This window comes from Oncorhynchus gorbuscha, linkage group LG18 (assembly GCF_021184085.1).
Source record: "Oncorhynchus gorbuscha isolate QuinsamMale2020 ecotype Even-year linkage group LG18, OgorEven_v1.0, whole genome shotgun sequence".
In the NCBI taxonomy this organism is placed as follows: domain Eukaryota; kingdom Metazoa; phylum Chordata; class Actinopteri; order Salmoniformes; family Salmonidae; genus Oncorhynchus; species Oncorhynchus gorbuscha.
This window is the reverse complement of record NC_060190.1, coordinates 32,103,208-32,131,126: the sequence shown is the minus strand read 5'-3', so window position 1 is coordinate 32,131,126 and position 27,919 is coordinate 32,103,208. Positions and strand designations below refer to the sequence as shown.

General features: G+C 43.0%; 1 protein-coding gene across 15 annotated transcripts in view; it reads right to left on the bottom strand.

Moving 5' to 3' along the window:
- The window catches only part of ptprt (protein tyrosine phosphatase receptor type T), a 415,083-nt gene that overhangs the window by 224,853 nt on the left and 162,311 nt on the right, over positions 1 to 27,919 (bottom strand). For all 15 annotated transcript variants that reach the window (XM_046310949.1, XM_046310947.1, XM_046310956.1 and 12 more), the window contains exons 5-6: positions 24,125 to 24,240; positions 23,192 to 23,366 (exon numbers count right to left, since the gene is read on the bottom strand). In XM_046310949.1, the coding sequence (XP_046166905.1) occupies positions 23,192 to 23,366; positions 24,125 to 24,240 (291 nt within the window). The remainder of the gene's footprint in view (positions 1 to 23,191; positions 23,367 to 24,124; positions 24,241 to 27,919) is intronic.

Below are 27,919 nucleotides of genomic sequence, written 5' to 3'. Positions count from 1 at the left end.
AACTGAGCAATCGGGGGAGAAGGGCCTTGGTCAGGGAGGTGGCCAAGAACCCGATAGTCAGTCTGACAGAACTACAGAGCTACAGATGGGAGAACCTTCCAGAAGGATAACAATCTCTGCAGCACTCCACGAATGAGGCCTTTATGGTAGAGTGGCCAGACGGAAGCCACTGCTCAGTAAAACGCACGACAGCTCTCTTGGAGTTTGCCAAAAGGCAACTAAAGGACTCTCAGATCATGAGAAACAAGATTCTCTGGTCTGATGGAACGAAGATTGAATTCTTTGGCCTGAATGCCAAGCATCACCTCTGAAGGAAACCTGAAATCATCCCTATAGTGAAGCATGTTGGTGGCAGCAGCATCATGCTGTGGGGATGTTTTTCAACTGCAGGGACTGGGAGACTAGTCAAGATCGAGGGAAAGAAGAATGGAGCAAAGTACAGAGAGATCCTTGATGAAAACCTCCTCCAGAGCACTCAGGGCTTCAGACTGGGTCGAAGGTTCACCTTCGGACAATAGACAATGACCCTAAGGACAGAGTCAAGCCAACGCAGGATTGGCTTCGGATGAACCCGATCAAGCATCTCTTTAGAGACCTGAAAATAGCTGTGCAGCAACACTCCCCATCCAACCTTACAGTGCTTGAGAGGATCTGCAGAGAAGAATGGGAGAAACTCTCCAAGTACAGGTGTGTCAAGCTTGTAGCGTCATACCCAAGAAGACTCGAGGCTGTAATCGCTGCCAAAGGTGCTTCAAGAAAGTACTGAGTAAAGGGTATGAATACTTATGTAGATGTTGTATTGACTTTTTTTAAATGCATATTTGCAAAAAATATGGGGTATTGTGTATAGATTGATGAGGGGGAAAAAACGATTTAACATATTTTAGCATAAGGCTGTAACGCAAAAAAATGTGGTAAAAGTCAAGGGGTCTGAATACTTTCTGAATGCACTGTACATGCATGTCTTTTTCAAGTTTGTGTGATTGTTTTAAAATTGTTCAATTAATACACTAAAAAGCATCCCAAAAGGCATCCTAATGGCACCCCAAATGGCCTGCCTTATAAGGCTCTGGTCAAAAGTAAGGCACTTTGTAGAACAAATGTTGCAAATTAGGACACAAATGCTGCCTCTTGGGGGAGGGAGCGACAACAATCTAGACAACAATTTAGATATCAGTGCTCTTGTATCTGGTCTTGTACCTGGCCTTTTTATTCATTTTGTAGGTTGTTTTGGGCATATCAGAGTTGTATAAGGTGAGTGAGAGTTGAAATAATATGAGTAGAGAAAGTAATTTGATCAAAAAGCTTAAATTAGAATATTGGGGCCCATTGTCTGAAGTCTGGAAGGTGTAATGGTATTCTGCATGCTCACTTTACCCCAAACATTACCCGTGTTACTGTGCCTCCAGGACCCAACTGTATCTCTGCATCTCCATGTGATATGTCCTGTAACAACAGCCACAAGAATATGTAGGGCACAGAGGCATGACCTGGATTTACAACAACTTCAACAATCTCAGGGAGCCAAAGAAAGAGAAGATGTAGATGACAAAAGATGCCATCTGAACTCAAGGAGGCTTTTTATTCCTAAGAAGGAAAATCCTCAGGACATAGACTAAGAGGAATACTTGAAAGCAGTGTTTCCCCTTTGAAATAACAAAACATGTGGAGAGTGGGAGGGAGACAGAGAGACGAAACGGCCGTGTGACTGTTGTAGTCTATCAAAGCAACAAGTCAGGTGTTGCATGCTATCAGGCCAAATGCCCTTATCGTAGGCACTCTGCTAAATTCACTGCCATTTCCTGGTGTTGATAGTTTTGTAGTGTGAGCTAGCCACGCCGTGGCTATCAGTGCATGCTTTGGCGCATGCAGGGCGAGACCAGGGCCCTGTAATTTCCCCTAGTCTTTATCACCTGGCACTCCATGGGGAGTTTTTAAATCGGGGGACAATCACACGGTATCAGATCAGGCCCTGGTGGGCACAGGAGGGAAGATAGCTGGAAATGGGGAGGAAAAACTATAAGGGAAAATGGGAATTTGTAGCTGTGAGACATCCATTACCTAAATCTGTTTTTACCTTAAACTTGCAAAAAAAGAGAGAAGGAGAGAGGGAGGGAGTGATGGAGAAAAGTGAGGAGATGCACGCTGAAACGTCATTAGCCCAAACTACCAGCCTCCTAGGTCCCAGCATCATTATCAGCACAAACCTATTTCTCAGCCCCCTGAATTCAGCAGAGCCACACCGATAGCCCCAAATGCTTTCATGTGCAGTGCACTGAAGGGAACGCCACGCCACCCAGGAGTGGGCCCTCGGAGAGTTCTGCTGATTAAATCAATTTATTTAATGATTTTTTTCAGGGACCGGCTCCCTCCACCTTTATTGAGAGCTGATAACATCTTGAGGATCTGAGCAGGAGTCATTTAAGGTTGTGTAACAACAAGCCATTAGGAATCGTAATATCTTTCGTATATCTCTCTAGTATCTGCATGTTTTGCACTGGTATCATAGTATACCTCGAGGCCCATCTTTTCCTAGCATTGCTTTGAATGTATTAAAAACATTTTATTTATACATTTTATATCAGTAGTGCCACAACTTGACGTATGTGGAAGACACATGGAGTCTTATCTCCATTGTGATGATTGGATATGTATTTGGGGGACCACATTGTATTGTATATATAGCTCCCCACGGCTAATGTATTCTCTGCCTTTGTTGCCTGTGCCTGTGATGTTACTTTCCAGTGCATGCCCACAAAGAATGCTTTAATCAAAAGGCAAGGCAACACAAAGGCCAGGGTGGAAAATATATCTGAGTGAGGATATACAATGATATAGTCAGTGAGTGAGAGAGTGAGAGTGAGTGAGTGAGAATGCATTTACTTGCACACAACAGGAGTGAGGCCCAGGTAGAGAGCCAATGAAAGACATATCCCAGGGGGAGATGTCTCCCCCACAGGAGCCATGGTAATGAAACCTCGATCCCCACGGCTCAAAGGAAACACAGCGCTGTGGACACCTGGGCCTGCAATGCCAACTCCAAAAACACACACGCGTGCGCAGACAAACACAGACACACTCCAAACCCATCTCTGTTCACTTTATGACACATCCACACACAGTCACTCTCTGATCTCAGAAGAAAAAGAAGTGAGACGTACTCCCTCTTGGCATAGGGGCAGCAGGGTAGCCTAGTGGTTAGAGCGTTGGGCTAGTAACCGAAAGGTTGCAAGTTCAAATCCCTGAGCTGACAAGGGGATTCTGTCATACTGCCCCCAAACAAGGCAGTTAACCACCTAATCCTAGGCTGTCATTGAAAATAAGAATTTGTTCTTAACTGACTTGCCTAGTTAAGTAAAATAAATAGGGGTGAAAATATAGCAGATATTATTCAAATATCGTCCATTAAAAGTTGCAGCTTGCATGATGCTGCAGAATTCTATGGCACGTTATTTAAGTGTGAACCACCATTAATGCTAGTTTGACACCAGAGGGCATCTTTGAGAAGCATTTGATAGCCTTCAATAGTGGCTGTACTAGAAAATTTAAATATTTTTTGTAAGAGCATAGTATAAGGGACTGATTTTAAGAAATTTTGCTTAATTAATTTGATTAATTTTATGGTGTTTCTATTCCAAGAATAGAAACAACATAACATGACGGTACAACGTGAAGGTTGGGAGTAGACTACAGTACTGGGCTATTTAGCTAAAGAATCCCTGTGTTGTGCGACCACACAGAAAACCGGGGTTCAATTCCCTGACGGGGAGGAAGGACTAAGCTGTCCTTGTAAATAAGAATTTGTTCTTAACTGACTTGCCAAGTTAAATAAAGGTTACACTAAGAGCATAACATTTCTACACCCTCATTTTCTAATTCTAGTCTAACCAATACCCAAAGGTTCAGTGAAAATAAAAATATCATTCATTTATCAAGACCAACGGTGCTAAAACAGTTGTAGGCTATTGCTACAAATCCTATTGCATCTACCTTCATTATGTTCTTTAAAAAAACAAGACCTACACCACTTTTAACAGCACATTACTCAACACTAGTGAGACTCGAGTCGCCTACAGTAGGCCTACAGTATATTGAGAAAATGATGTGACTCTCCGCCAAAAATTGGAGGATATTTCTGTAATTCAGTGATATTTATTCCCACAGTAATTCATTATGGATCCATAACTAAATAAACATCAGCATTTTGAAAGATTATTTTTATCATTATTTTATTAACGAAAGCATAAAGATGCCATTATTAGTTACATTGTTTTAGATTAAACGGGCAGACTGGCACTAAAGAACAGAAAAGCGGGAACGTTTCCCTCGTCAGCCACCCAGGCGCTGTATAACACACACACAAACCCCTTAAAATGTTGCCAGTGTGGAGGTCCCCCCCTCCTCTTCCTCCCTTCCCCATGGGCTAGGTTGGTCTTCTGTGCACGGCTTTGTGGCCCATCCCGTGCCCCCTGCCTTGAACCTCGCGCGCCCACCACTATTTCAGTAGACACAGCTGGAGAACTGCTAGGCAATCCCATTGTGCGCCACCCGGGAGCCATTACCAATATGACCAATATATATTGTCCTGCTAATAACAGGGTTAATAATATATCTGTGAGAATATCAAACGGGCTTTTATATAATTCTAAATTAATAATAATAAATCGCTTTGTTTAAAAAATGACATTTTGGAGATTATTTCATTTTCAAATAGCGTAAAATGAGTGAGAAAAAGGCCATTCTTGAACATGTGGTGAGACATTGTTACTCATTTGTAAATAAAGCCACTTTGTTATTTACGATTTATTTCTGTTTTTAGAGGGATAGAAACCAAGAAACTACAGTTATCTCATGGGTCTCCAAGTCAAGGCCGGCAGAGGGATTGAACCAGCATCTGTAGCAACACAGCATGCAGTGTCTTAAACCATTGCACCACCCAGGCGCTGTATAACATAACTGGTCGGGAGTCGCCTACAGTACTACAGTAAGAGCAAAATAATCCTAACAAAATACAATAATAAAAACCTTAGTGTAACAACAGTTTTAGTAATACTGAAGTTGTGCACAATTATCAGTTTCTATTTAGGTTTATGTCATCCATTCTTTGTCAGTTAGAGACACAGTATAACCCAAAAGCATAACCAGTGTTCTAACTTCCCCTTGCGCTGGTCTGGAGCAATGAAGTGGTGACGCAGGGTACCGTACTAAACCACAAATTACTTTTAGTGGAGCAACCACTGTATATCAGCTGTTTTGAAGTAGTTACTGTTTGGTCGGTACTGCTGGAGGGGAAAAAGACTATAGGAAATAAATAAGCGTGCACACACACACACACACACAACCTCCCCCACCCCCCACCATACACACCCAACCTCCCCTACCACACACACCTAACTCCTACCACACACACGCACAAATCAATACACACACACAAACACAACCTCCCCACACACACAAATCAATACACACACACACACACAACACACACACACACACACACACACACACACACACACACACACACACACACACACACACACACACACACACACACACACACACACACACACACACACACACACACACACACACACACACACACACACACACACACACACACACACACACACACACACACACACACACACACACACACACACACACACACAAAAACAGATAAATAAACTGGCAAATAACTGTTTGAAGTGCTAACTCTCGGCTGGCTGCTTATCTCCTCTGAAGTATTATGGCTCTCTAATCCATCTCTGTAACTCAGCCTCTTCACAGGCTGCTTCCTGCCTCAGCGCACCGCAGCACAGCCCCAAATCCTCTGGTAATGCTGTCTTCCTGGGCTGTCTCCTTGGAGATAACGTAGGCCTCCCCATTTCGCCATCATACCATGACAGCTTCCCTCTCTCTCTCCTGCTTCCCTAGCCCCCCCCCCCCCCCCCCACTATCAGTGTCCAGTGTCCAGTGTCCCTCTGCCTCTCTGTAGGGGCCCCATATACTCACACCGAGGGGCCAGACTGATCATCCGGCTGCACTAGATAAGCTATGGTGGACTCAAAGGGAGGTATGAGTGCTATATCATGGACCAAGGGAGGAATTTGATTGTGTGACTGTTTGTCACCTACTTCTGAGCCAGGGAGAAAGAGAGAGAGATACAGAGAAATAGTAATAGAGAGCGAGAGATAAATTAAGTGATAAAATATACAGACCACAAATTCCAATTGGCTATACTTAACCTTTTTGGGATAGGGGGCAGCATTTTCACTTTTGGATGAATAGCGTGCCCAGACTGAACTGCATCCTACTCTGTCCCAGATGCAAATATATGCATATTATTATTAGTATTGGATAGAAAACACTCTGAAGTAGAGGTCGACCGATTATGAGGACCAAAAAAAGCCGATACTGATTAATCGTCTGATTTAAAAATAAAAATAAAAAATTGTAATAATGACAATTACAACAATACTGAATTAACACTCACTTATTTTAACTTAATATAAAACATCAATAAAATCAATTTAGCCTCAAATAAATAATGAAACATGTTCAATTTGGTTTAAATAATGCAAAAGCAAAGTGTTGGAGAAGAAAGTAATATGTGCCATGTAAATATGTGTGCCATGTAAAATATGTGCCATTTAAAAAAGCTAACATTTAAGTTCCTTGCTCAGAACATGGGAACATATGAAAGCTGGTGGTTCCTTTTAACATGAGACTTCAATATTCCAAGGTAAGAGGTTTTAGGTTGTAGTTAATATAGTATTTATAGGACTATTTCTCTCTATACCATTTGTATTTCATATACCTTTGACTATTGGATGTTCTCATAGGCAATACAGTATTGCCAGTGTAACAGTATATAGCTTCCTTCCCCCTACTCGCCCCTACCTGGGCTCGAACCAGGAACACATCGACAACAGCCACACTAAGCAGCTTTACCCATCGCTCCACAAAAGCCCCTTGCAGCGCATGGGGAACAACTACTCCAAATCTAAAAGCGAGTAACTAGCTAGCCATTTCACATTGGTTACACCAGCCATTCGGCAGATAGGCTTGAAGTCATAAACAGGGCTGTGCTTGCAAAGAGCTGCTGGCAAAATGCACGAAAGTGCTGTTTGAATGAATGATTACGGGCCTGCTGCTGCTCAGTCAGACTGCTCTATCAAATTAGACTTAATTATAACATAATAACACACAGAAATACGAAATTTATACCGCAAGCTCTGGACAAATCCGGAAACTATCATTTAGAAAACAAAACGTTTATTATTTCAGTGAAAACGGGTGGCATCCCCAAGTCTAAATATTCTTGTTACATTGCACAACCTTCAATGTATGTCATACTTATTTTTAAATTTGTGGCAAATTAGTTCGCAATGAGCCAGGCAGCCAAACTGCTGCATATACCCTGACTCTGCGTGCAATGAACGCAAGAGAAATGACAATTTCACCTGGCCCCTGAACAAGGCAGTTAACCCACAGTTTCTAGGCAGTCATTGAAAATAAGAATGTGCTCTTAACTGACTTGCCTAATTAAATAAAAGGTATAAAAAAAAATTATAATAATAATCGTAAATCGGCGCCCAATTAATCGGTCGACCTCTACTCTGAAGTTTCGAATAATGTGAGTATAACAGAACTCATATGGCAGGCAAAAAACTGAGAAAGAATCCAAACAGGAAGTGAGAAATCGATTTTCAAAACAGTGCCTATTGAAATCCCAGTGAGATATGAATGAGGATGCACTTCCTAGGGTTTCCACTAGATATCACCGTCTTTAGAAACTGGTTTGAGCATTCTACTATAAAGGAGGGGCTCATAATAGCTCTTTGAGTGAGTGGTCTGGCAGAAAGCCTCGGTCTCATGACGCGCGCTCCCGACAGAGTTTGCTCTCGTTACAATGCTTTTCTTCAGACAACGAAATTCTCTGTTTGGAACCTTATTGATGATTTATGTTAAAAACATCCTAAAGATTGACTGCATACGTCATTTGACTTGTTTCTACGGACTGAAATGGAACTTTATGAGTTTTTGTCTGGAGGAAGTGCTCGCGCCTCATGAAGATGGATTACTGGGCTGAACACGCTAAAAACAAGTGGCTAAATGATGGGCTTTATGGACCAAATCAGTCATTTATTGTTGAACTGGGATTCCTGGGAGTGCCTTCTGATGACGATCATCAAAGGTAAGTGAATATTTATAGTGTTTTTTTCTAGCTTCTGTTGACGCCAAAATGGTGGATATTCCTCTGGCTGTTTTGGGTTCTGAGCACCGTTCTCAGATTATGTTTTTTCCGTAGTTTTTATTAAATCTGACACAGTGGTTGAAGAGGTTTAGTCTATCTTTAATTCTGTTAATTACACTTGCATGTTTTATCAATGTTTATTATGAGTATTGGAATCAAAACATTACTGCACGTAACGCGCCAATGTAAACTGAGATTTTTGGATATAAATTTTCCCCAGTATTGAACAAAACATACATACATACATGTATACATGTATATGATGTCCTATGAGTGTCATCTGATGAAGATCATCAAAGGTTAGTGATGAATGTTATCTATATTTCTGTTTTTTGTGACTCCCATCTTTGGCTGGAAAATGGCTGTGTGTTTTTGTTGTGCTTTAGCTGTAAAGCATTTTTTAAATCGGACTCGATGGGTAGATTAACAAGATGTTTATCTTTCATTTGCTGTATTGGACTTGTTAATGTGTGAAAATTACATATTTCCCAAAAGTATTTTTGAAAGTCGCGTGCTTCCTTTTTAGTGGAATGTTGTCGAGGAAGTCCTAGAAAGGTTCAACTCTAACATCATGCTTAGCTCTGGCCTCTTCCCCAATATTTGTAACCAAGGACTGATCACCCCAATCCACAAAAGTGTAAACAAATTTGACCCCAATAACTACCGTGCGATATACATCAGCAGCATCCTTGGGAAAATCCTCTGCATTATCATCAATAGCAGACTCCTACATTTCCTCAGTGAAAACAATGTACTGAGAAAATGTCAAATGGGCCTTTTACCAAATTTTTGTACGACAGACCACATATTCACCCTGCACACCCTAATTGACAAACAAACAAACAATAACGAAGGCTAAGTCTTCTCATGCTTAGTTCATTTAAAATAAATATTTGACTCAATTTGGCATTTACTTGTCACCAAGATGGCATAGCAGTCAGATGTCTTTTGTCCTCGTCTTGTCCCATATATATATATATATATATATATATATATATATATATATATATATATATATATATATATATATATATATATGCATACCTTTTTAGATATTTTATTTTTATTTTCCATAAACTCATCTTCAAAACACTCTCCTGCAACCCGCCTCACCAATTTATATTTAAAAAAAATAAAGTATTATTTACCTCAAATCTGTAACCCTCCATAGAAGCTAACCAGAAGCTAGCCAGAAGCTAACCAGAAGCTAGACAGAAGCTAGCCAGAAGCTAATCCAGAAGCTAGCCAGAAGCTAACCAGAAGCTAGCCAGAAGCTAATCCAGAAGCTAGCCAGAAGCTAATCCAGAACCTAGTTAGCTTCTTTACTTGCTAATCGTTAGTATTCAGCTAACGGTTTATGGTCATCAGCTACCCTTTAGCTCGAAAATCTATCGGCAGTTTTGTACGGCGCGGCTCGGAACATACCAGACCTATTTTTCTCTCCATGTCCCCGGATTTCTACCGCATGCTCTGGACATTTATACCTGGATCTCGCAGCTAGCTGCTATCCGTGTGACTATCGGCTTACGTCGATTCCAGGGCAAACATCAATTATTCCGGAGCTAGCCAGCTGAAGAGTTCCATCAGTCACTCCTGGGCTTACAATCACCTATCCAGACCCATTTTACTGCCAACGAGGAGCCCCACCGGGCCTTCACAACTGGACTACCGACGTTATATGCCCAGCTGGCTCCTCCGTCGTGACGTTACCTGAATGCCCATCTGCGGTCTGTTAGCTGTCTTATCGGCTGCTATCTGAATAGACCTATCGGACAATTGTTTTCTTTTTTTTCTTGGGCCTCTATAACTATATCTATTAATTTTTTTTTTTTTGCGAATTGGATTGATCCCCTCTACTACACGGAACCCCACTAATCCTACCGGCGGAAACGCACGAGGTGGCTAAAAACAGACCTCCATCCTATGCTAGCTTGCTACCGATGGCCCGGCTAGCTGTCTAAATCGCCGTGACCCCCAACCAACCTCTCTACTCACTGGACCCTTTTGATCACTCAACTAAGCATGCCTCCCCTTAATGTCAATATGCCTTGTCCATTGCTGTTCTAGTTAGTGTTTATTGGCTTTTTTCACTGTAGAGCTTCTAGTCCTGCTCACTATACCTTATCCAACCTATTAGTTCCACCACCCACACATACGATGACATCTCCTGGGTTCAATGATGTTTCTAGAGACAATATCTCTCTCATCATCACTCCATACCTAGGTTTACCTCCACTGTATTCACATCCTACCATACCTTTGTCTGTACATTATACCTTGAAGCTATTTTTTCGCCCCAGAAACCTCCTTATGAAACACCATATGTGAACTTATTTCCCCCCATCCTTCTTCAGAGCTCGTGCTGCTAGGCGACCTAAACTGGAACATGCTTAACACCCCAGCCATCCTACAATCTAAGCTTGATGTCCTCAATCTCACACAAATTATCAATGAACCTACCAGGTACCTTCCCAAAGCCGTAAAAACACGGGCACCCTCATAGATATCATCCTTACCAACTTGTCCTCTAAGTACACCTCTGCTGTCTTCAACCAAGATCTCAGTGATCACTGCCTCATTGCCTGCATCCGTAATGGGTCAGCGGTCAAACGACCTCCACTCATCACTGTCAAACGCTCCCTGAAACACTTCAGCGAGCAGGCCTTTCTAATTGACCTGGCCGGGGTATCCTGGAAGGATATTGATCTCATGCCGTCAGTAGAGGATGCCTGGTTGATATTTTTTTAAATGCCTTCCTAACCATCTTAAATAAGCATGCCCTATTCAAGATATTTAGAACCAGGAACAGATATAGCCCTTGGTTCTCCCCAGACCTGACTGGCCTTAACCAACACAAAAACATCCTATGGGGTTCTGCCTTAGCATCGAACAGCCTCCGTGATATGCAGCTTTTCAGGGAAGCTAGAAACCATTATACACAGGCAGTTAGAAAAGCAAAGGCTAGCTTTTTCAAGCAGAAATGTGCTTCCTGCAACACTAACTCAAAAAAGTTCTGGGACACTGTAAAGTCCATGGAGAATAAGAACACCTCCTCCCAGCTGCCCACTGCACTGAAGATAGGAAACACTGTCACCACTGATAAATCCACTATAATTGAGAATTTCAATAAACATTTTTCTACGGCTGGCCATGCTTTCCACCTGGCTACCCCTACCCCGGTCAACAGCACTGCACCCCCCACAGCAACTCGTCCAAGCCTTCCCCATTTCTCCTTCTCCCAAATCCAGTCAGCTGATTTTCTGAAAGAGCTGCAAAATCTGGACCCCTACAAATCAGCCGGGCTAGACATTCTGGGCCCTTTCTTTTTAAAATTATCTGTCAAAATTGTTGCTACCCCTATTACTAGCCTGTTCAACCTCTCTTTTGTTGTCATCTGAGATTCCCAAAGATTGGAAAGCAGCTGCGGTCATCCCCCTCTTCAAAGGGGGGGGACACTCTTGACCCAAACTGCTACAGACCTATATCTATCCTACCCTGCCTTTCTAAGGTTTTCGAAAGCCAAGTCAAAAAACAGATTACCGACCATTTGGAATCTCACCATACCTTCTCTGCTATGCAATCTGGTTTCAGAGCTGGTCATGGGTGCACCTTAGCCAAGGTCCTAAACGATATCTTAACCACCATCGAAAATAAACATTACTGTGCAGACGTATTCATTGATCTGGCCAAGGCTTTCGACTCTGTCAATCACCACATCCTCATCGGCAGACTCGACAGCCTTGGTTTCTCAAATGATTGCATCGCCTGGTTTACCAACTACTTCTCTGATAGAGTTCAGTGTGTCAAATCTGAGGTTCTGCTGTCCGGACCTCTGGCAGTCTCTATGGGGGTGCCACAGGATTCTATTCTTGGACCGACTCTCTTCTCTGTCTACATCAATGATGTTGCTCTTGCTGCTGGCGAGTCTCTGATCCACCTCTACGCAGACGACACCATTCTGTATTCTTCTGGCCCTTCTTTGGACACTAACAACCCTCCAGGCAAGCTTCAATGCCATACAACTCTCCTTCCGTGGCCTTCAATTGCTCTTAAATACAAGTAAAACTAAATGCATGCGCTTCAACCGATCGCTGCCTGCACCTGCCCGCCTGTCCAACATCACCACTCTGGACGGCTCTGACTTACAATACGTGGACAACTACAAATACTTAGGTGTCTGGTTAGACTGTAAACTCTCCTCCCAGACCCACATCAAACATCTCCAATCCAAAGTTAAATCTATAATTGGCTTCCTATTTCGCAACAAAGCATCCTTCACTCATGCTGCCAAACATACCCTTGTAAAACTGACCATCCTACCAATCCTCGACTTCGGCGATGTTATTTACAAAATAGCCTCCAATACCCTACTCAACAAATTGGATGCAGTCTATCACAGTGGCATCCGTTTTGTCACCAAAGCCCCATATACTACCCACCATTGCGACCTGTACGCTCTCGTTGGCTGGCCCTCGCTTCATACTCGTCGCCAAACCCACTGGCTCCATTTCATCTACAAGACCCTGCTAGGTAAAGTCCCCCCTTATCTCAGCTCACTGGTCACCATAGCATCACCCACCTGTAGCACGTGCTCCAGCAGGTATATCTCTCTAGTCACCCCCAAAACCAATTCTTTCTTTGGCCGCCTCTCCTTCCAGTTCTCTGCTGCCAATGACTGGAACGAACTACAAAAATCTCTGAAACTGGAAACACTTATCTCCCTCACTAGCTTTAAGCACCAGCTGCCAGAGCAGCTCACAGATTACTGCACCTGTACATAGCCCATCTATAATTTATCCTAAACAACAACCTCTCCCCCTACTGTATTTATTTTGCTCCTTTGCACCCCATTATTTCTCTCTCTACCTTGCACATTCTTCAACTGTAAATCAACCATTCCAGTGTTTTACTTGCTATATTGTATTTACTTTGCCACCACAGCTTTTTTTTGCCTTTACCTCCCTTATCTCACCTCATTTGCTCACATTGTATATAGACTTGTTTCTACTGTATTATTGACTGTATGTTTGTTTTACTCCATGCGTAACTCTGTGTCGTTGTATGTGTCGAACTGCTTTGCTTTATCTTGGCCAGGTCGCAATTGTAAATGAGAACTTGTTCTCAACTTGCCTACCTGGTTAAATAAAGGTGAAATAAACAATAAAAAATGAAATAAAAAAACGAGGGTCTGCTATACAAATTGATGGAAAGTGGTGTTGGGGGAAAAACAAACAACATTATAAAATCCATGTGCACAAACAACAAGTATGCGGTTAAAATAGGCAAAAAACACATTTCTTTCCACAGGGCCATTGTGTGAGACAGGGAAGCAGCTTAAGCCCCGCCCTCTTCAACATATATATCAACGAATTGGCGAGGGCACTAGAACAGTTTGCAGCACCCGGCCTCACCCTACTCGAAACTGAAGTCAAATGTCTACTGTTTGCTGATGATCTGGTGCTTCTGTACCCAACCAAGGAGGGCATACAGCAGCATCTATATAAATTGCATAGATTCTGCCAGACCTGGGCCCTGACAGTAAATTTCAGTAAGACAAAAATAATGGTGTTTCAAAAAAGGTCCAGTTGCCAGGACTACAAATGCAAATTCCATATAGACACCGTTGACCTAGAGCACACAGAAAACTATACAAACCTCAGCCTAAACATCAGCGCCACAGGCAACTTCCACAAAGCTGTGAATGAGAGGCAAGAAGAGCCTTCTATGCCATTAAAAGGAACATAACATTTGACATATCAATTAGGATCTGGCTAAAAATAATTCAATCAGTTCTAGAACCCATTGCTCTTTATGGTTGTGAGATCTAGGGTCTGCTTATAAACAAGAATTCACAAAATGGGACAAACACCAAATTGAGAGACTGCATGTAGAATTCTGCAAAAATATCCTCAGTGTACAACGTAAAACACCAAACAATCCATGCAGAGCAGAATTAGGCCGATACACGCTAATGATAAAAATCCAGGAAAGAGACGTTAAATTCAACAACCACCTGAAAGAAAGCGATTCCCAAAACATCCATAACAAAGCCATGACCTATAGAGAGATGAACCTGGAGAAAAGTCCCCTAAGTAAGCTGGTCCCAGGGCTCTATTCACAAACAGAACCCACAGAGGCACAGGACAGCAACACAATTAGACCCAACCAAATAATGAGAAAACAAAAAGTGAATTACTTGACACATTGGAAAGAATTAACAAAAAAACAGAGCAAACTAGAATGCTATTTGGCCCTAAACAGAGAGTACACAGTGGCAGAAAACCTGACCACTGTTACTGACCCAAACTTAAGGAAAGCTTTGACTATGTATAGACTCAGTGAGCATAGCCTTGCCATTGAGATAGGCCGCCGTAGGCAGACGTGGCTCTCAAGAGAAGACAGGCTATGTGCACACTGCCCACAAAATGAGGTGGAAACTAAGCTGCACTTCCTAACCTCCTGCCAAATGTATGACCATATTAGAGACACATATTTCCCTCCGATTACGCAGATACACAAAGAATTTGAAAACAAACCCAATTTTGTTATACTCCCATACCTACTGGGTGAAATACCACAGTGGGTCATCACAGCAGCAAGATGTGTGACCTGTTGCCACTATAAAAGGGCAACAAGTGAAGAACAAACACCATTGTAAATACAACTCATATTTACATGTATTTATTTTCGCTTTTGTACTTAACTATTTGCACATCGTTACAACACTGTATATAGACATAATATTACATTTTATCATTTTGGAACTTATGTGAGCAATGTTCACTGTTCATTTTTATTGTTTATTTCACTTTTGTTTATTATCTACTTCACTTGCTTTGGCAATGTAAACATATGTTCCCCATGCCAACAAAGCCCTAAAATGTAAATTAAATTGAAATTGAATTGAGAGAGAGAGAGAGAGAGAGAGAGAGAGAGAGAGAGAGAGAGAGAGAGAGAGAGAGAGAGGGGGTGTGAGAGAGGGGGAGTGAGAGACAGCAAGAGAGGGGGGAGTGAGAGTCAGCAAGAGAGAGGGGGGTGAGAGAGAGAGAGCGCGAGAGAAAGAGAGAGGAGAGAGAGTCTACTGAGCTTCTTACTGTCAGCTAAATGAGCGCCCATCAAGCAGCAGTCAAATGGAAATTAGTTCATGCCATACAGCTTGCTGCAAGTCAACTAAAGCAACTTCAAATGGCTTGTGGAAAGGCACTATGCAAACCACTTATAGTCACATCAACATTTAGCTGGAAAGAATGAGGGAAAAGACAAGCTCTTCCTCAAGTTAAATGGTTTCAATAGACTATCATCTCTGTAACTTTCTCTTACAAGTGCGGAAGTTAAAACAAAGCTAAAATATAAACCATAAAGATTTATATCGGGGACGTATACTTGGAAATTGGTATACTTGGAAGTATACTTGGAAATGGAAATGTGTATATCACTTTATCAAATACCTACAGGTACTACGGAATGCAGAATCAGCACTGTCTCTAAAGTACAAGAGGAGTATGTTGGAGTACTGAAAGGTTATGATGTCGTATGGTCTTGACACACTACAACACATATCACAGACTAACGATCTCTACCATCACTTCTCAGCAGATGGGGGCTGTACAGTCCACAATAGCTTCACTCCATCCAGTGTGCTACCACCAGAACGTAAAGGGGGGAAGGAAGGATAGATAACTGTCATCGTATATCTTCTTTAGTGTGCAACTCCATTTGAGGTGTGAACTTAGTCGGGGGAGTGAAAGTGGAGAAAGAGAAGGGTGAGGAAGAAAGGAGAGAGAGACAGTAAGAAGCAGAGAAGAAATTGATGAAGGATGGAGGAGAAAGAGAAGACAGAGTGAGAAACAAGGCAAGAAAGAGGAAGAAAGAGGGGAAATGAGAGAGGGTAGCCTGGTGTTTATAGACTAGACCTAACAGAGTAAAAGCCCAGCTGGGAAACTCATATTAGTATGATATGTTACGTTTAAGCCTCCAACTCAGACCCTGTGTGTAGTTAACTGACCATCTCTGCCCATTCATCGCCATTTTACCTGTTGTTGTTGTCTTAGATGATTAGCTGTTGTTTCTTACCCATTGTTGTCTTAGCTAGCTCTCCCAATCAACACATGTGATTGCTTTATGCCTTGCATAAATATTGTTGGTTAGGGTAGTTATCATGGTTTTATTTTACTGCGGAGCCCCTAGCCCTACTCAACATGCCTCAGATACCTCTCAGATACCTCACCTCGCACACATGCGGTGACCTCACCTAGCATCACAAAAATTATCAAGGAACCCACCAGGTACAACCCTAAATCTGTGAACATGGGCACCCTCATAGATATTATCCTGACTGACCCTCCCTCCAAATACACCTCTGCTGTTTTCAATCAGGATCTCAGCGATCACTGCCTCATTGCCTGCATCCGTTATGCTCCCTAAAACACTTCTGCGTGCAGGCCTTTCTAATCAACCTGGCCCAGGTATCCTGGAAGGAAATTGACCTCATCCCGTCAGTAGAGGATGCCTGGTTGTTCTATAAAAGTAATTTCCTCACCATCTTAAATAAGCATGGCCCTTTCAAAATAATGTAGAACTAAGAGATATAGCCCTTGGATCACTCCAGACTTGACTGCTCTCGACCAGCACAAAAACATCCTGTGGCGTACTGCACTTGCATCGAATAGTCCCGCGATATGCAACTCTTCAGGGAAGTCAGGAACTACTACACACAATCATTTAGGAAAGAACAGGCTAGCTTTTTCAAACAGATATTTGCATCCTGTAGCACTAACTCCAAAAAGTTCTGGAACACTGTAAAGTTCATGGCGAATAAGAGCACCTCCTCCCAGCTGTCCACTGCACTGAGGCTAGGAAACACTGTCACCACCGATAAATCCACAATAATCGAGAATTTCAAGAAGCATTTCTCTACGTCTGGCCATGCTTTCCTCCTGGCTAACCCAACCCCCTGCCAACAACTCCGCACCCCCCGCAGTGACTTGCCCAAGCCTCCCCAGCTTCTCCTTCACCCAAATCCAGATAGCAGATGTTCTGAAAGAGCAGCAAAACCTGGACCCGTAGAAATCAGCTGGGCTGGACAATTTGGACCCTCTCTTTCTAAAATTATCCGCTGCCATTGTTGCAACCCCTATTACTAGTTGGTTCAACCTCTCTTTCGTATCGTCCAAGATTCCTAAAGATTGGAAAGTTGCCGCGGTCATCCCCCTCTTCAAATTGGGTGACACTCTAGACCAAAGCTGTTACAGACCTATATCCATCCGTCCGTGCCTTTCTAAAGTCTTCGAATGTCAAATAAACAAACAGATCACTGTCCATTTCGAATTCCACCGTACCTTCTCCGTTGTGCAATCCGGTTTCGGAGCTGGTCACAGGTGCACCTCAACCATGCTCAAGGTACTAAATGATATCATAACTGCCATCGATAAAAGACAGCACTGTGCAGCCATCTTCATCGACCTGGCCAAGGATTTTGACTAGAGTTCAGTGTGTCAAATCGGAGGGCCTGTTGTCCGGACCTCTGGCAGTCTCTATCGGGATACCACAGGGATCAATCCTCGGGCCGACTCTTTTCTCTGTATAAATCAATGATGTCGCTCTTGCTGCGGGTGATTCCTTGATCCACCTCTATGCAGACGACACCATTATGTATAGATCTGGCCCTTCTTTGGACACTGTGTTAACAAACCTCCAAATGAGCTTCAATGCCATACAACACTCCTTCCGTGGCCTCCAACTGCTCTAAAATGCAAGTAAAATTAAATGCATGCTCTTCAACCGATCGCTGCCCGCACCCTCCCGCCCGACCGACTACCATCACTACTCTGGACAGTTCTGACTTACAATATGTGGACAACTACAAATACCCAGGTGTCTAGCTAGATTGTAAACTCTCCCTCCAGACTCATATTAAACATCTCCAATCCAAAATTAAATCTAGAATCGGCTTCCTATTTCACAAAACAAAGCCTCCTTCACTCACGCTGCCAAACATACCCTCATAAAACTGACTATCCTACTGATCCTCGACTTCGGCGATATCATTTACAAAATAACCTCCAATAAGTTACTTTGCAAACTGGATGCAGTCTATCACAGTGCCATCTATTTTGTCACCAAAGTCCCGTATACTACCCACCACTGCGACCTGTATGCTCTCGTCGGCTGGCCCTCACTACATATTCGTCGCCAGACCCACTAGCTCCAGGTCATCTGTACACAGCCCATCTGTAAATAGCCCATCCAACTACCTACATCATACCCATATTGTTTTAATTAACTTCTTTTGCACACCAGTATTTCTACTTGCACATCATCATCTGCACATCTATCACTCCAGTGTTATTTTGCTAAATTGTAATTACTTCACTACTATTGGCCTATTTATGGCCTTACCTCCTTACTCCATTCGCACACACTTTACACTGATTTTTCTATTGTGTTATTGACTATACTTTTGTTTATCCCATGTGTAACTCTGCGTTGTTGTTTTTTGTCACACTGCTATGCTTTATCTTGGCCAGGTTGCAGTTGTAAATGAGAACTTGTTCTCAACTGGCCTAATAAAGGTGAAATAAAAAATCTAATAAAAAAATAAGACAGAAGGTTACTTAAAGAGTGACTGCCCCTAAAAAACAACTAATCCCCTTACAAAAGGCCTGTGTGGCATCAATATGAATTAACAACATATATTCTTGACTACAAAATATAATTAGGATAATTTTGGTCATAAAGTCAGTCTCATCTAAAATGGAGTTTGGAACCAGAGTGTGTCACAATGAGTAAATTAAGGTTGGGTTTGGATTACAATTATGCCAACAATTCATGCTCCCTTTTGCCAAGCTCGAAGTGCAAATGATTTTGTTCATTGAATGGGGCTCCGTTGTTTCATCGCCCCCAACACATTCAAAGGATCACGGCGGTTTGAGACTGAAAAGCCCTATCCGAATTGACCATGTCTCTGGCTCTGGTTCGGCAATGCATGCTTCCAGAAGGATGCACAAACAACTATGGTTTACATGTCCTGCTAGGTAGCTAGCTAATGTTAGCCTACAAGTCGGAATTGCAAATTAGTTCGTAGCTCATACAAGCTCATACAAGATAATGGATGCAGCTATGGTGGTAGCTTACTCAAGTCTGAGTCTGACTAATACAGTGAACTAGGAGCAACAAACCGTAACATCGTCACTGGGCTGAACCTAATCTAATCTGCAGCTGCAGTCAGTGTCTGTAAAGCAGAGAATTAGCTTGACCCGTGTTACTGCCCTGATGACACAGATGGCTTCATCAACAACAGTAATGTATGATATGTGAAAAGTTTTGCTAAACTAGTAGGTTAATTACCCAGCCAAGCAGATACAAGTAGTAGAGTTATTTTGGTTGCAAAGTGCATTATCAAAACACTTTCTTTTTTTATATCAAATTGCAATTTACCACTTGGCTGTCTATTGTATGCCTCTGTCACAGGCCCTCCCAGTCAACACCACCTCATAAGATGAGGAAGTACATTGTTTACGATGATTGCCTTCTGCATTCGTTCGAGAAATGTCCATTTTGCAGCCAAACATGGAACATAGAGAATGCCAGCAAGGGGACCCTCAGTCACGCAGGCATGCCCTCGCTGTGAGCATTCCTGTAAATAGAACAGGGATGACACTTGAATCAGGTTGGTGACATTTGACCTGGTCAAAGGTCAAAACAGTTTTGAGTTTTGTCCCAATTCACCTGCATAAACTAACCTGGTGGAACCAGCCTGATCGCTGCGTTGCCCATTCTATTTCACTTCACATATCCTGATTTCTGAAGGGAAATAGAAAGGTGAATGCAGAAATCAGGTTGTTTCCACCGTGCTAATAATATCCACCATTGAGAATGTAATCAGTGCTCTGTGTGTGTGGTTGTACGTGACCAACCAGTATCTTTGATGAGGGGCCAGGAGCTGATCTGCGCTGTCATGGCCATAAATAGGGTTCTGGCAAAGACCTTACCTTCAGCCTCACCTCTTGCCTGCTCAAAAATGGTTGTCGATGGGGAGACCTGAATTAGGTAGGTTTCGTCTGACCTGTTCAAACCTCAACATAGTATAAGTTTGTTTTTTCAGATATCACCTATCCTAACTACCATTGGTAACAGAACAGTGAATACCCAAGAAACACCCACTTCAAACCACACCCCCAAGCCAACTCACGTTTGGCTTCCATCAATGTCGGCAGTATTTCTTGAGGACAATGAGTTCCCCTTTACGGCAAATACAAAAGGAGGGTGGTTGGTCGGAGTGAATACGTCAATGTATACCGCGCGAAAGTCTAGCAACTCAAAGGTTGTGTGTTTGACAACTTTTGCAACTACTTCCTATTTTTTACTTTTTTTATTGTTACTTTACCACTACTTAGCATGTTAGCTAACCCTTCCCCTAACCTTAACCATTTAAGCTAACTCATTACGCTAACCTGAACCATAACCCCTAGACTAGCTAACATTAGCCACATAGCTAACGAGTGTTAGCCACCTAGCTAACGTTAGCCACAACAAATTGGAATTACATAACATATCGATGGATATCCACCATGTAGCACTAAGAACATCCATCCATGTCCATCTCTCCATATCCATTCTTACACCCCTGTATCCTCCACCTTCAATCTCTCTACCCCTCCTTTCCTCCTCCAACCCTTCACCTGCTCCCTGACTTGGACCACTATTCCAGTAGCGGAGGTTATTAATAGCCTGGGACAGGCAGCGAGGGCCCTATTTCTAAACCTCTAAACCTGTTCTAACCTCTTCCAATACCTGTAATTCCCTGCTTTGTCCTCAGCCTTAAGAGACCCATAGATCCAGCCATTGACATGTTGATAGGGAATTGAGAACGCACTGTCTGGAACGTAAAAGGCACCTGCCCAAAAGGCCTCCGTTTATTAAGTCATAGTTCCACTAGGGCTAAGCCATGGTTCGACCACTTTTTAGTCAATAAACAGGTATTCAATCCTATTCCAACTATTATATATATATATTAAAAATAATGTAGGCACTAATATTCTGTATCTATGCTGTAAAAGTATCTGATGACCCCGGAAATTCAGGATAATATGTAAACAGTTTGCTTCAAATTGCAAACTGCCCCAACCCTCTGACTCATATTAGTGTCATGATTCTCATGTTATCATTAAAATCAGGACACACAAACTAATACAGCTGACTAATAAAGCTTTGCAATATCATAACAGGGCCAGACCCCTCCCCCCCGCAGGTCTCTCTCTTGTTTTATATCCGCAATGCCTTGGCACCTCAGAATTCCCCTGGCTTATGCCAGTGTCTTTGAACACCTGAGCTGCCAGCAGAGACAGCACATAGACAAACCCTCCCTGGCACGCACACAAATGAGCGTGCACACACACACACACACACACACACACACACACACACACACACACACACACACACACACACACACACACACACACACACACACACACACACACACACACACACACACACACACACACACACACACACACACACACACACACACACACACACACAAGGGCCCAGGAGGAGTGCATGATGAGGAGAGACAGATGGTGCTGATGGCTCCTGTTCTCAGCTCAACATCCAATCAAAAACAGCCAACACCAAACACATCTCTCTGCTAACAATCTAACCAAACACTCACTTAGCCCAGTTTGACTTTCACCATCTACCTTTAGTCTAACGTAGAAGCCCTGGATCTTCTGCGTTTAAAAAAATAATATTTATTCATTATGAAAAATATTAATAACATTCCACCCATGAGGCCACTAGGTCATTTGACTGTAGGAAAGGATACTAGATTAATTCCTATCAATACATAACTGGAAGAACCTATTCACCTTATTTTCCTGCTCTAAATCACTTGACAATTAACATCACCCTTTTGCTTATCATAACTATCCAATTCCTACAGATTTCTTCAAAAGAAGGGGTAGGGGCAGTTATGGACTGAGACATTGTGACTGCTGATCCGTACAGACTAGTGGCTGAGAGGGCCACTTGTGCAGGTCATTAATCAGAACAATCAGCTAATCTACTCTCAAACACCAAGGACGCTAATTAAACACCATGGGTGAGACCAGTGGACAAAGCAGCCAGCCTGGATTTGAGTAGCCTCCAGTCCAGCCGAGGTGCACCGATTCAGGCATGATGCACTACAAAGGCCCTTGGCTATAAGCCTGAAGGCCCGAGCCAAGAAGCCAGGTGCAGGAACAACTCAAGGTTAGGCGGAGTCTCCTCACTTCCAGATGCATCACAGTGGTGATTCGATGCCAGCTTCTGCTAGGCAGCGCCAGTTCGCCCCTTTCCACATACATATGGGCAGTGAGTGGGAATCAAAGCCCCACATTAGTGGGTAAATATCAGCATTAAAGGTTTGTTTGGATAGGCAAACCAGCCGGGGCAGGAACCGTCACGGGCTGAATTTAGACAGGAGGGGAGGAGTCCTCCCTTTCTGAGAAGAGAAGTGACTAGAAGAGGTGACAGTGCCCTACCAAGTATCTTATTTTTCTCAGAAGAGAGCGGAGACAGAGAGTGCCCACCAACCCTTCCAACAGTAACCAATGACCACCTAGCATTCTACGCTATTTGTGAAGCAAGCCTTGTTTTCCACTCCCTTAACCAATAAGTTTGCTTTGTTTATGTTCAAGGCGATGTTAGTGTGAATAAGTAAGTAGGAGAAGGGGGAGACAGTTGAACATAACACTGCTGCTGCTGATGGTGGCTGAAATAGTGAGGGGTTGGCCGCTCGGATAATGACTGGAGGACCCCAGCGGAGTACTGACCGACTGCTAATAGGCTGGTATTATCGTAGCCTAGCGTTAGCCTAGCCTAGCTGTTAGCCACTAGCTTTTATCTGCTAGCTTTTATCCAGTAGCAGGTAAGCCGTTAGTATGTCAGCCATACCTTTGACGATGAGCTCAGCGTAGTTGGAAACCCCGGAGCCGCCATCGGAGCGGATGACGCAGCGGTAGCGGCTGGTGCTCCTCTGGGACGTATCCCCGACACTGACGGTGGCTGAGAAACGTCGGTGGTTCACCACCCGCGTCACCATGAGGGCTGTATCTTTACCGTTCCACTGCTGCAGAGAGATGGCCAGACAGACACTTGCTTACTAACACATGTGCACACAGTATTTCTCACATTGTTATGGTAAAAAAAGGATGGTCATTCAAATCTGATAACCAAAGAAACTCACAGTATGGTTAATGTTTGTCAGATACCCTGCAACGTTTTCAGATACATTTCTGTGACTTTCCATTTCACAGCACTTTTCCTTGTGGTATCAACTCGACTACAACAATCTCCCAAAGAGTAATTTATTCGATCATGTCCTTAAGCCTTTTTTTTGCCCTGGGTACTACTTTCCATTACAAATGCCATTACTACAAGACACAAACATTTGCTAGTGAAGTACAGTGATGGCTGAGAGAGAGGCAGTCATCCATATTAAAACAACACTTTCTAGCACAGATTGTATGGATATCCCCATAGAGATTATACCATTACAGTGTGTGTGCAAGTACAGCAAGGAACTGAAACATACTGTATGTGTCCTTTCACAAGGGCGAGGTCACTCATAACACTGCAACAAAGATCAAATAAAATGCCCTGTGTATTCTACATCACTGATGAGGCCAAACCCGGATGACGCTGGTCCAATTGTGAGCCGCCCTATGGGTCTCCCAATCACGGCCGGTTGTGATACAGCCTTATTTCTCTAGCCCGATCACTCAGGCAGGGCTGCCGTCTGTTATTTTTCAAATTAATGATAATATCTTTAAAGTGAGAGGGACAAGCTGGATGACAACTATAGTGAAACGAAGGGGAGGGACTCACCTGTAGCCACAGTTGGTCGTGTTGGGACCACTTCCCCCCAGCAGTACACTGGAAGGTGGCGTTCTGGCCCACGTTCACCTCCACATTCTGCAGCCGCAGGAAGTGAGGTGCTTTCCCTACACGGGTCAAGAAACTGTGTCATATACTCAAATGTTTTTTAAGGTTTACGTTTTTTTTTTTCACGGGGCCATAAAAGCAGCATCGAGAATTGCTCATGTACATTTTTGTAAATATTAGTCATATTTAGTTGTTTTCTATAGATTCTTTTTATATATATACACAGTACCAGTCAATGGTTTGGGCACACCTACTCACACCTACTCAAGGGTTTTTCTTTATTTTTACTATTTTCTACATTGTAGAATAATAGTGAAGACATCAAAACTATAAAATAACACACATGGAATTAAGTAGTAACCAAAAAAGTGTTAAACAAATCAAAATATATTTTCTATTTGAGATTCTTCAAAGTGATCACATTTTGCCTTGCTTGTGCTTTGTACAATCTTGGCATTCTCTCAACCAGCTTCATGAGGTAATCACATGGAATGAATTTAAATTAACAGGTGTGCCTGGTTAAAAGTTAATTTGTAAAATGTATTTCCTCCTTAATGCATCTAAGAATGAACAAGGTTGGGGTAACAAGGAAGGGGTAGTATACACAAGCCCTATTTGGTAAAATACCAAGTCCATATTATGGCAAGTACAGCTCAAATAAGCAAAGAGAAACGACAGTCCATCATTACTTTAAGACATGAAGGTCTGTCAATACAGAACATTTCAAGAACTTTTAAAGTTTCTTCAAGTGCTGTTGCAAAGACCATCAAGCGCTATGATGTAACTGGCTCTCATGACGACCACCATAGGAAAGGAAGACCCAGAGTTACAGTGGGGAGAACAAGTATTTGATACACTGCCGATTTTGCAGGTTTTCCTACTTACAAAGCATGTAGAGGTCTGTAATTTCTATCATTGGTACACTTCAACTGTGAGAGACGGAATCTAAAACAAAAATCCAGAAAATCACAGTGTATGATTTTTCACAATGTATGACCAGAGAGATGTGTAAGGACATCATGGATAAAATTGTAGACCTGCACAAGGATGGGATGGGCTACAGGACAATAGGCAAGCAGCTTGGTGAGAAGGCAACAACTGCTGGCGCAATTATTAGAAAATGGAAGAAGATGACGGTCAATCAACCTCGGTCTGGGGCTCCATGCAAGATCTCACCTCGTGGGGCATTAAATATCATGAGGAAGGTGAGGGATCAGCCCAGAACTACATGGCAGGACCTGGTTAATGACCTGAAGAGAGCTGGGACCACAGTCTCAAAGAAAACCATTAGTAACACACTATGCCGTCAAGATTAAATTCCTGCAGCACACGCAAGGATCCCCTGCTCAAGCCAGCGCAAGTCCAGGCCCGTCTGAAGTTTGCCAATGACCATCTGGATGATGAGACAAAAATATAGCTTTTTGGTCTAAAATCCACTTGCCGTGTTTGGAGGAAGAAGAAGGATGAGTACAACCCCAAGACACCATCCCAACCGTGAAGCATGGAGGTGTAAACATCATTCTTTGGGGATGCTTTTCTGCAAAGGGGACAGGATGACTGCACCGTATTGAGGGGAGGATGGATGGGGCCATGTATTGCGAGATCTTGGCCAACAACCTCCTTCCCTCAGTAAGAGCATTGAAGATGGGTTGTGGCTGGGTCTTCCAACATGACAACGACCCAAAACACACAGCCAGGGCAGCTAAGGAGTGGCTCCGTAAGAAGCATCTCAAGGTCCTGGAGTTGCCTAGCCAGTCTCCAGACCTGAACCCAATAGAACATCTTTGGAGGGAGCTGAGAGTCCGTATTGCCCAATGACAGCCCCGAAACTTGAAGGATCTGGAGAAGGTCTGTATGGAGGAGTGGGCCAAAATCCCTGCTGCAGTGTGTGCAAACCTGGTCAAGAACTACAGGAAATGTATGATCCCTGTAATTGCAAACAAAGGTTTCTGTACCAAATATTAAGTTCTGATTTTCTGATGTATCAAATACTTATGTCATGCAATAAAATGCAAATTAATTACTTAAAAATCATACAATGTGATTTTCTGGATTTTTGTTTTAGATTCCGTCTCTCACAGTTGAAGTGTACCTATGATAAAAATTACTTGTCATGTTTTGTCCTTGTGCTTTCCCTTCTGTTCGTTTCCCCCTGCTGGTCTTATTAGGTTCTTTCCCTCTTTCTATCCCTCTCTCTCCCCCTCCCTCTCTCCCTCTCTCGCTCTCTCTCTCTATCGTTCCGTTCCTGCTCCCAGCTGTTCCTCATTCTCCTAACTACCTCATTTACTCTTTTCACACCTGTCCCCTATTTTGCCCTCTGATTAGAGCCCCTATTTCTCCCCCTGTTTTCCGCTTCTGTCCTTGTCGGATCCTTGTATGATGTTCGCTGTTCTGTGTCCTTGTTACGCCCTGTCGTGTTTTACCTTCTTCAGATGCTGCGTGTGAGCAGGTGTCAGTGTCAGCTACGGCCGGTGCCTTCCCGAAGCAACCTGCAGTCTATGGTCGAGTCTCCAGTCAGTCCTCTCTACTGACGAGTGGATTTCAGTTTTCCTGTTTTGTTTTCACCTTGATAATATCCAGGATTATCACTTTTGTCTAGAACTGGAATAAAGACTCTGTTTTCGTTAAGTCGCTTTTGGGTCCTCATTCACCAGCATAACATTACTGACCTCTACATGCTTTGTAAGTAGGAAAACCTGCAAAATCGTCAATGTATCAAATACCGTAATTGTTGGACTATTAAGCACACCTGAATATAAACTGCACCCACTGAATTATTAAAAAATATGTATTTTGTACATAAATACGCTGCACATATCTATAAGCCGCAGATGCCTACAGGTACATTGAAACAATTTACTTGGTCACTATCTTCCTCCTCATGTGCACTGAAACCACTGAAGTCATCTCCTTCGGTGTCGGAGATGAATAGCCTCAGAATTGCTTCATCCGATGTTGGATCGTTTTCATTGTCGCTCTCGTCACTTTCATCCGGAGGCAAATACCCCGCTGAGCTCATGCTGCCCCTTCAACACTCAGCAGTCCAGCCTTTCGAAACCCGTTGATGATAGTGGATTTTTTGACAATGCTCCACGCTGTCAGGACCCACTGGCAGACTTGACCATAAGTTGCTCTTCGCATGCAGCCCGTTTTAGTGAAGGATTTCTCCCCACTTGTCATCCAAGCCTCCCACTGAACACGGAGCGCCACCTTAAATGCAGGATTTACACTGATGTCGAGTGGCTGCAAATACTTTGGGCCATCTGCTTTTCTTCCCTCTGAAAGGTTTGTTGTCTTTTTGCACTGAGTCAGTTCCTCACGCTGCTGTTTACAAAGTCTTATAATCGACTCATTAAGGCCAAGCACCCGTGCAGCAGCTCTCTTTCCTTTTCCAACAGCCAGATCGATCGCCTTCAACTTGAAAGCTGCATCATATGCATGTCTTCGTGTCTTTGCCATGATGAGGGTGACAAAATTACTACCGTAATCAGAATGATGGGAAGTATTAGCGCGTCGATTTTGATCGGTGCTCAGTTTTTTGGCGGCATGAATCTTGTGAAAGCGGGAAAAAGTCATTGTATAAACCGCGAGGTTCAAAGCGTGGGAATAAAGTAGCGGCTTATAGTCCAGCAATTACGGTACTTGTTCTCCCCACTGTACCTCTGCTGCAGGGGATACGTTCATTCGAGTTTACCAGCCTCAGAAATGGCAGCCCAAATAAATGCTTCATCGAGTAAC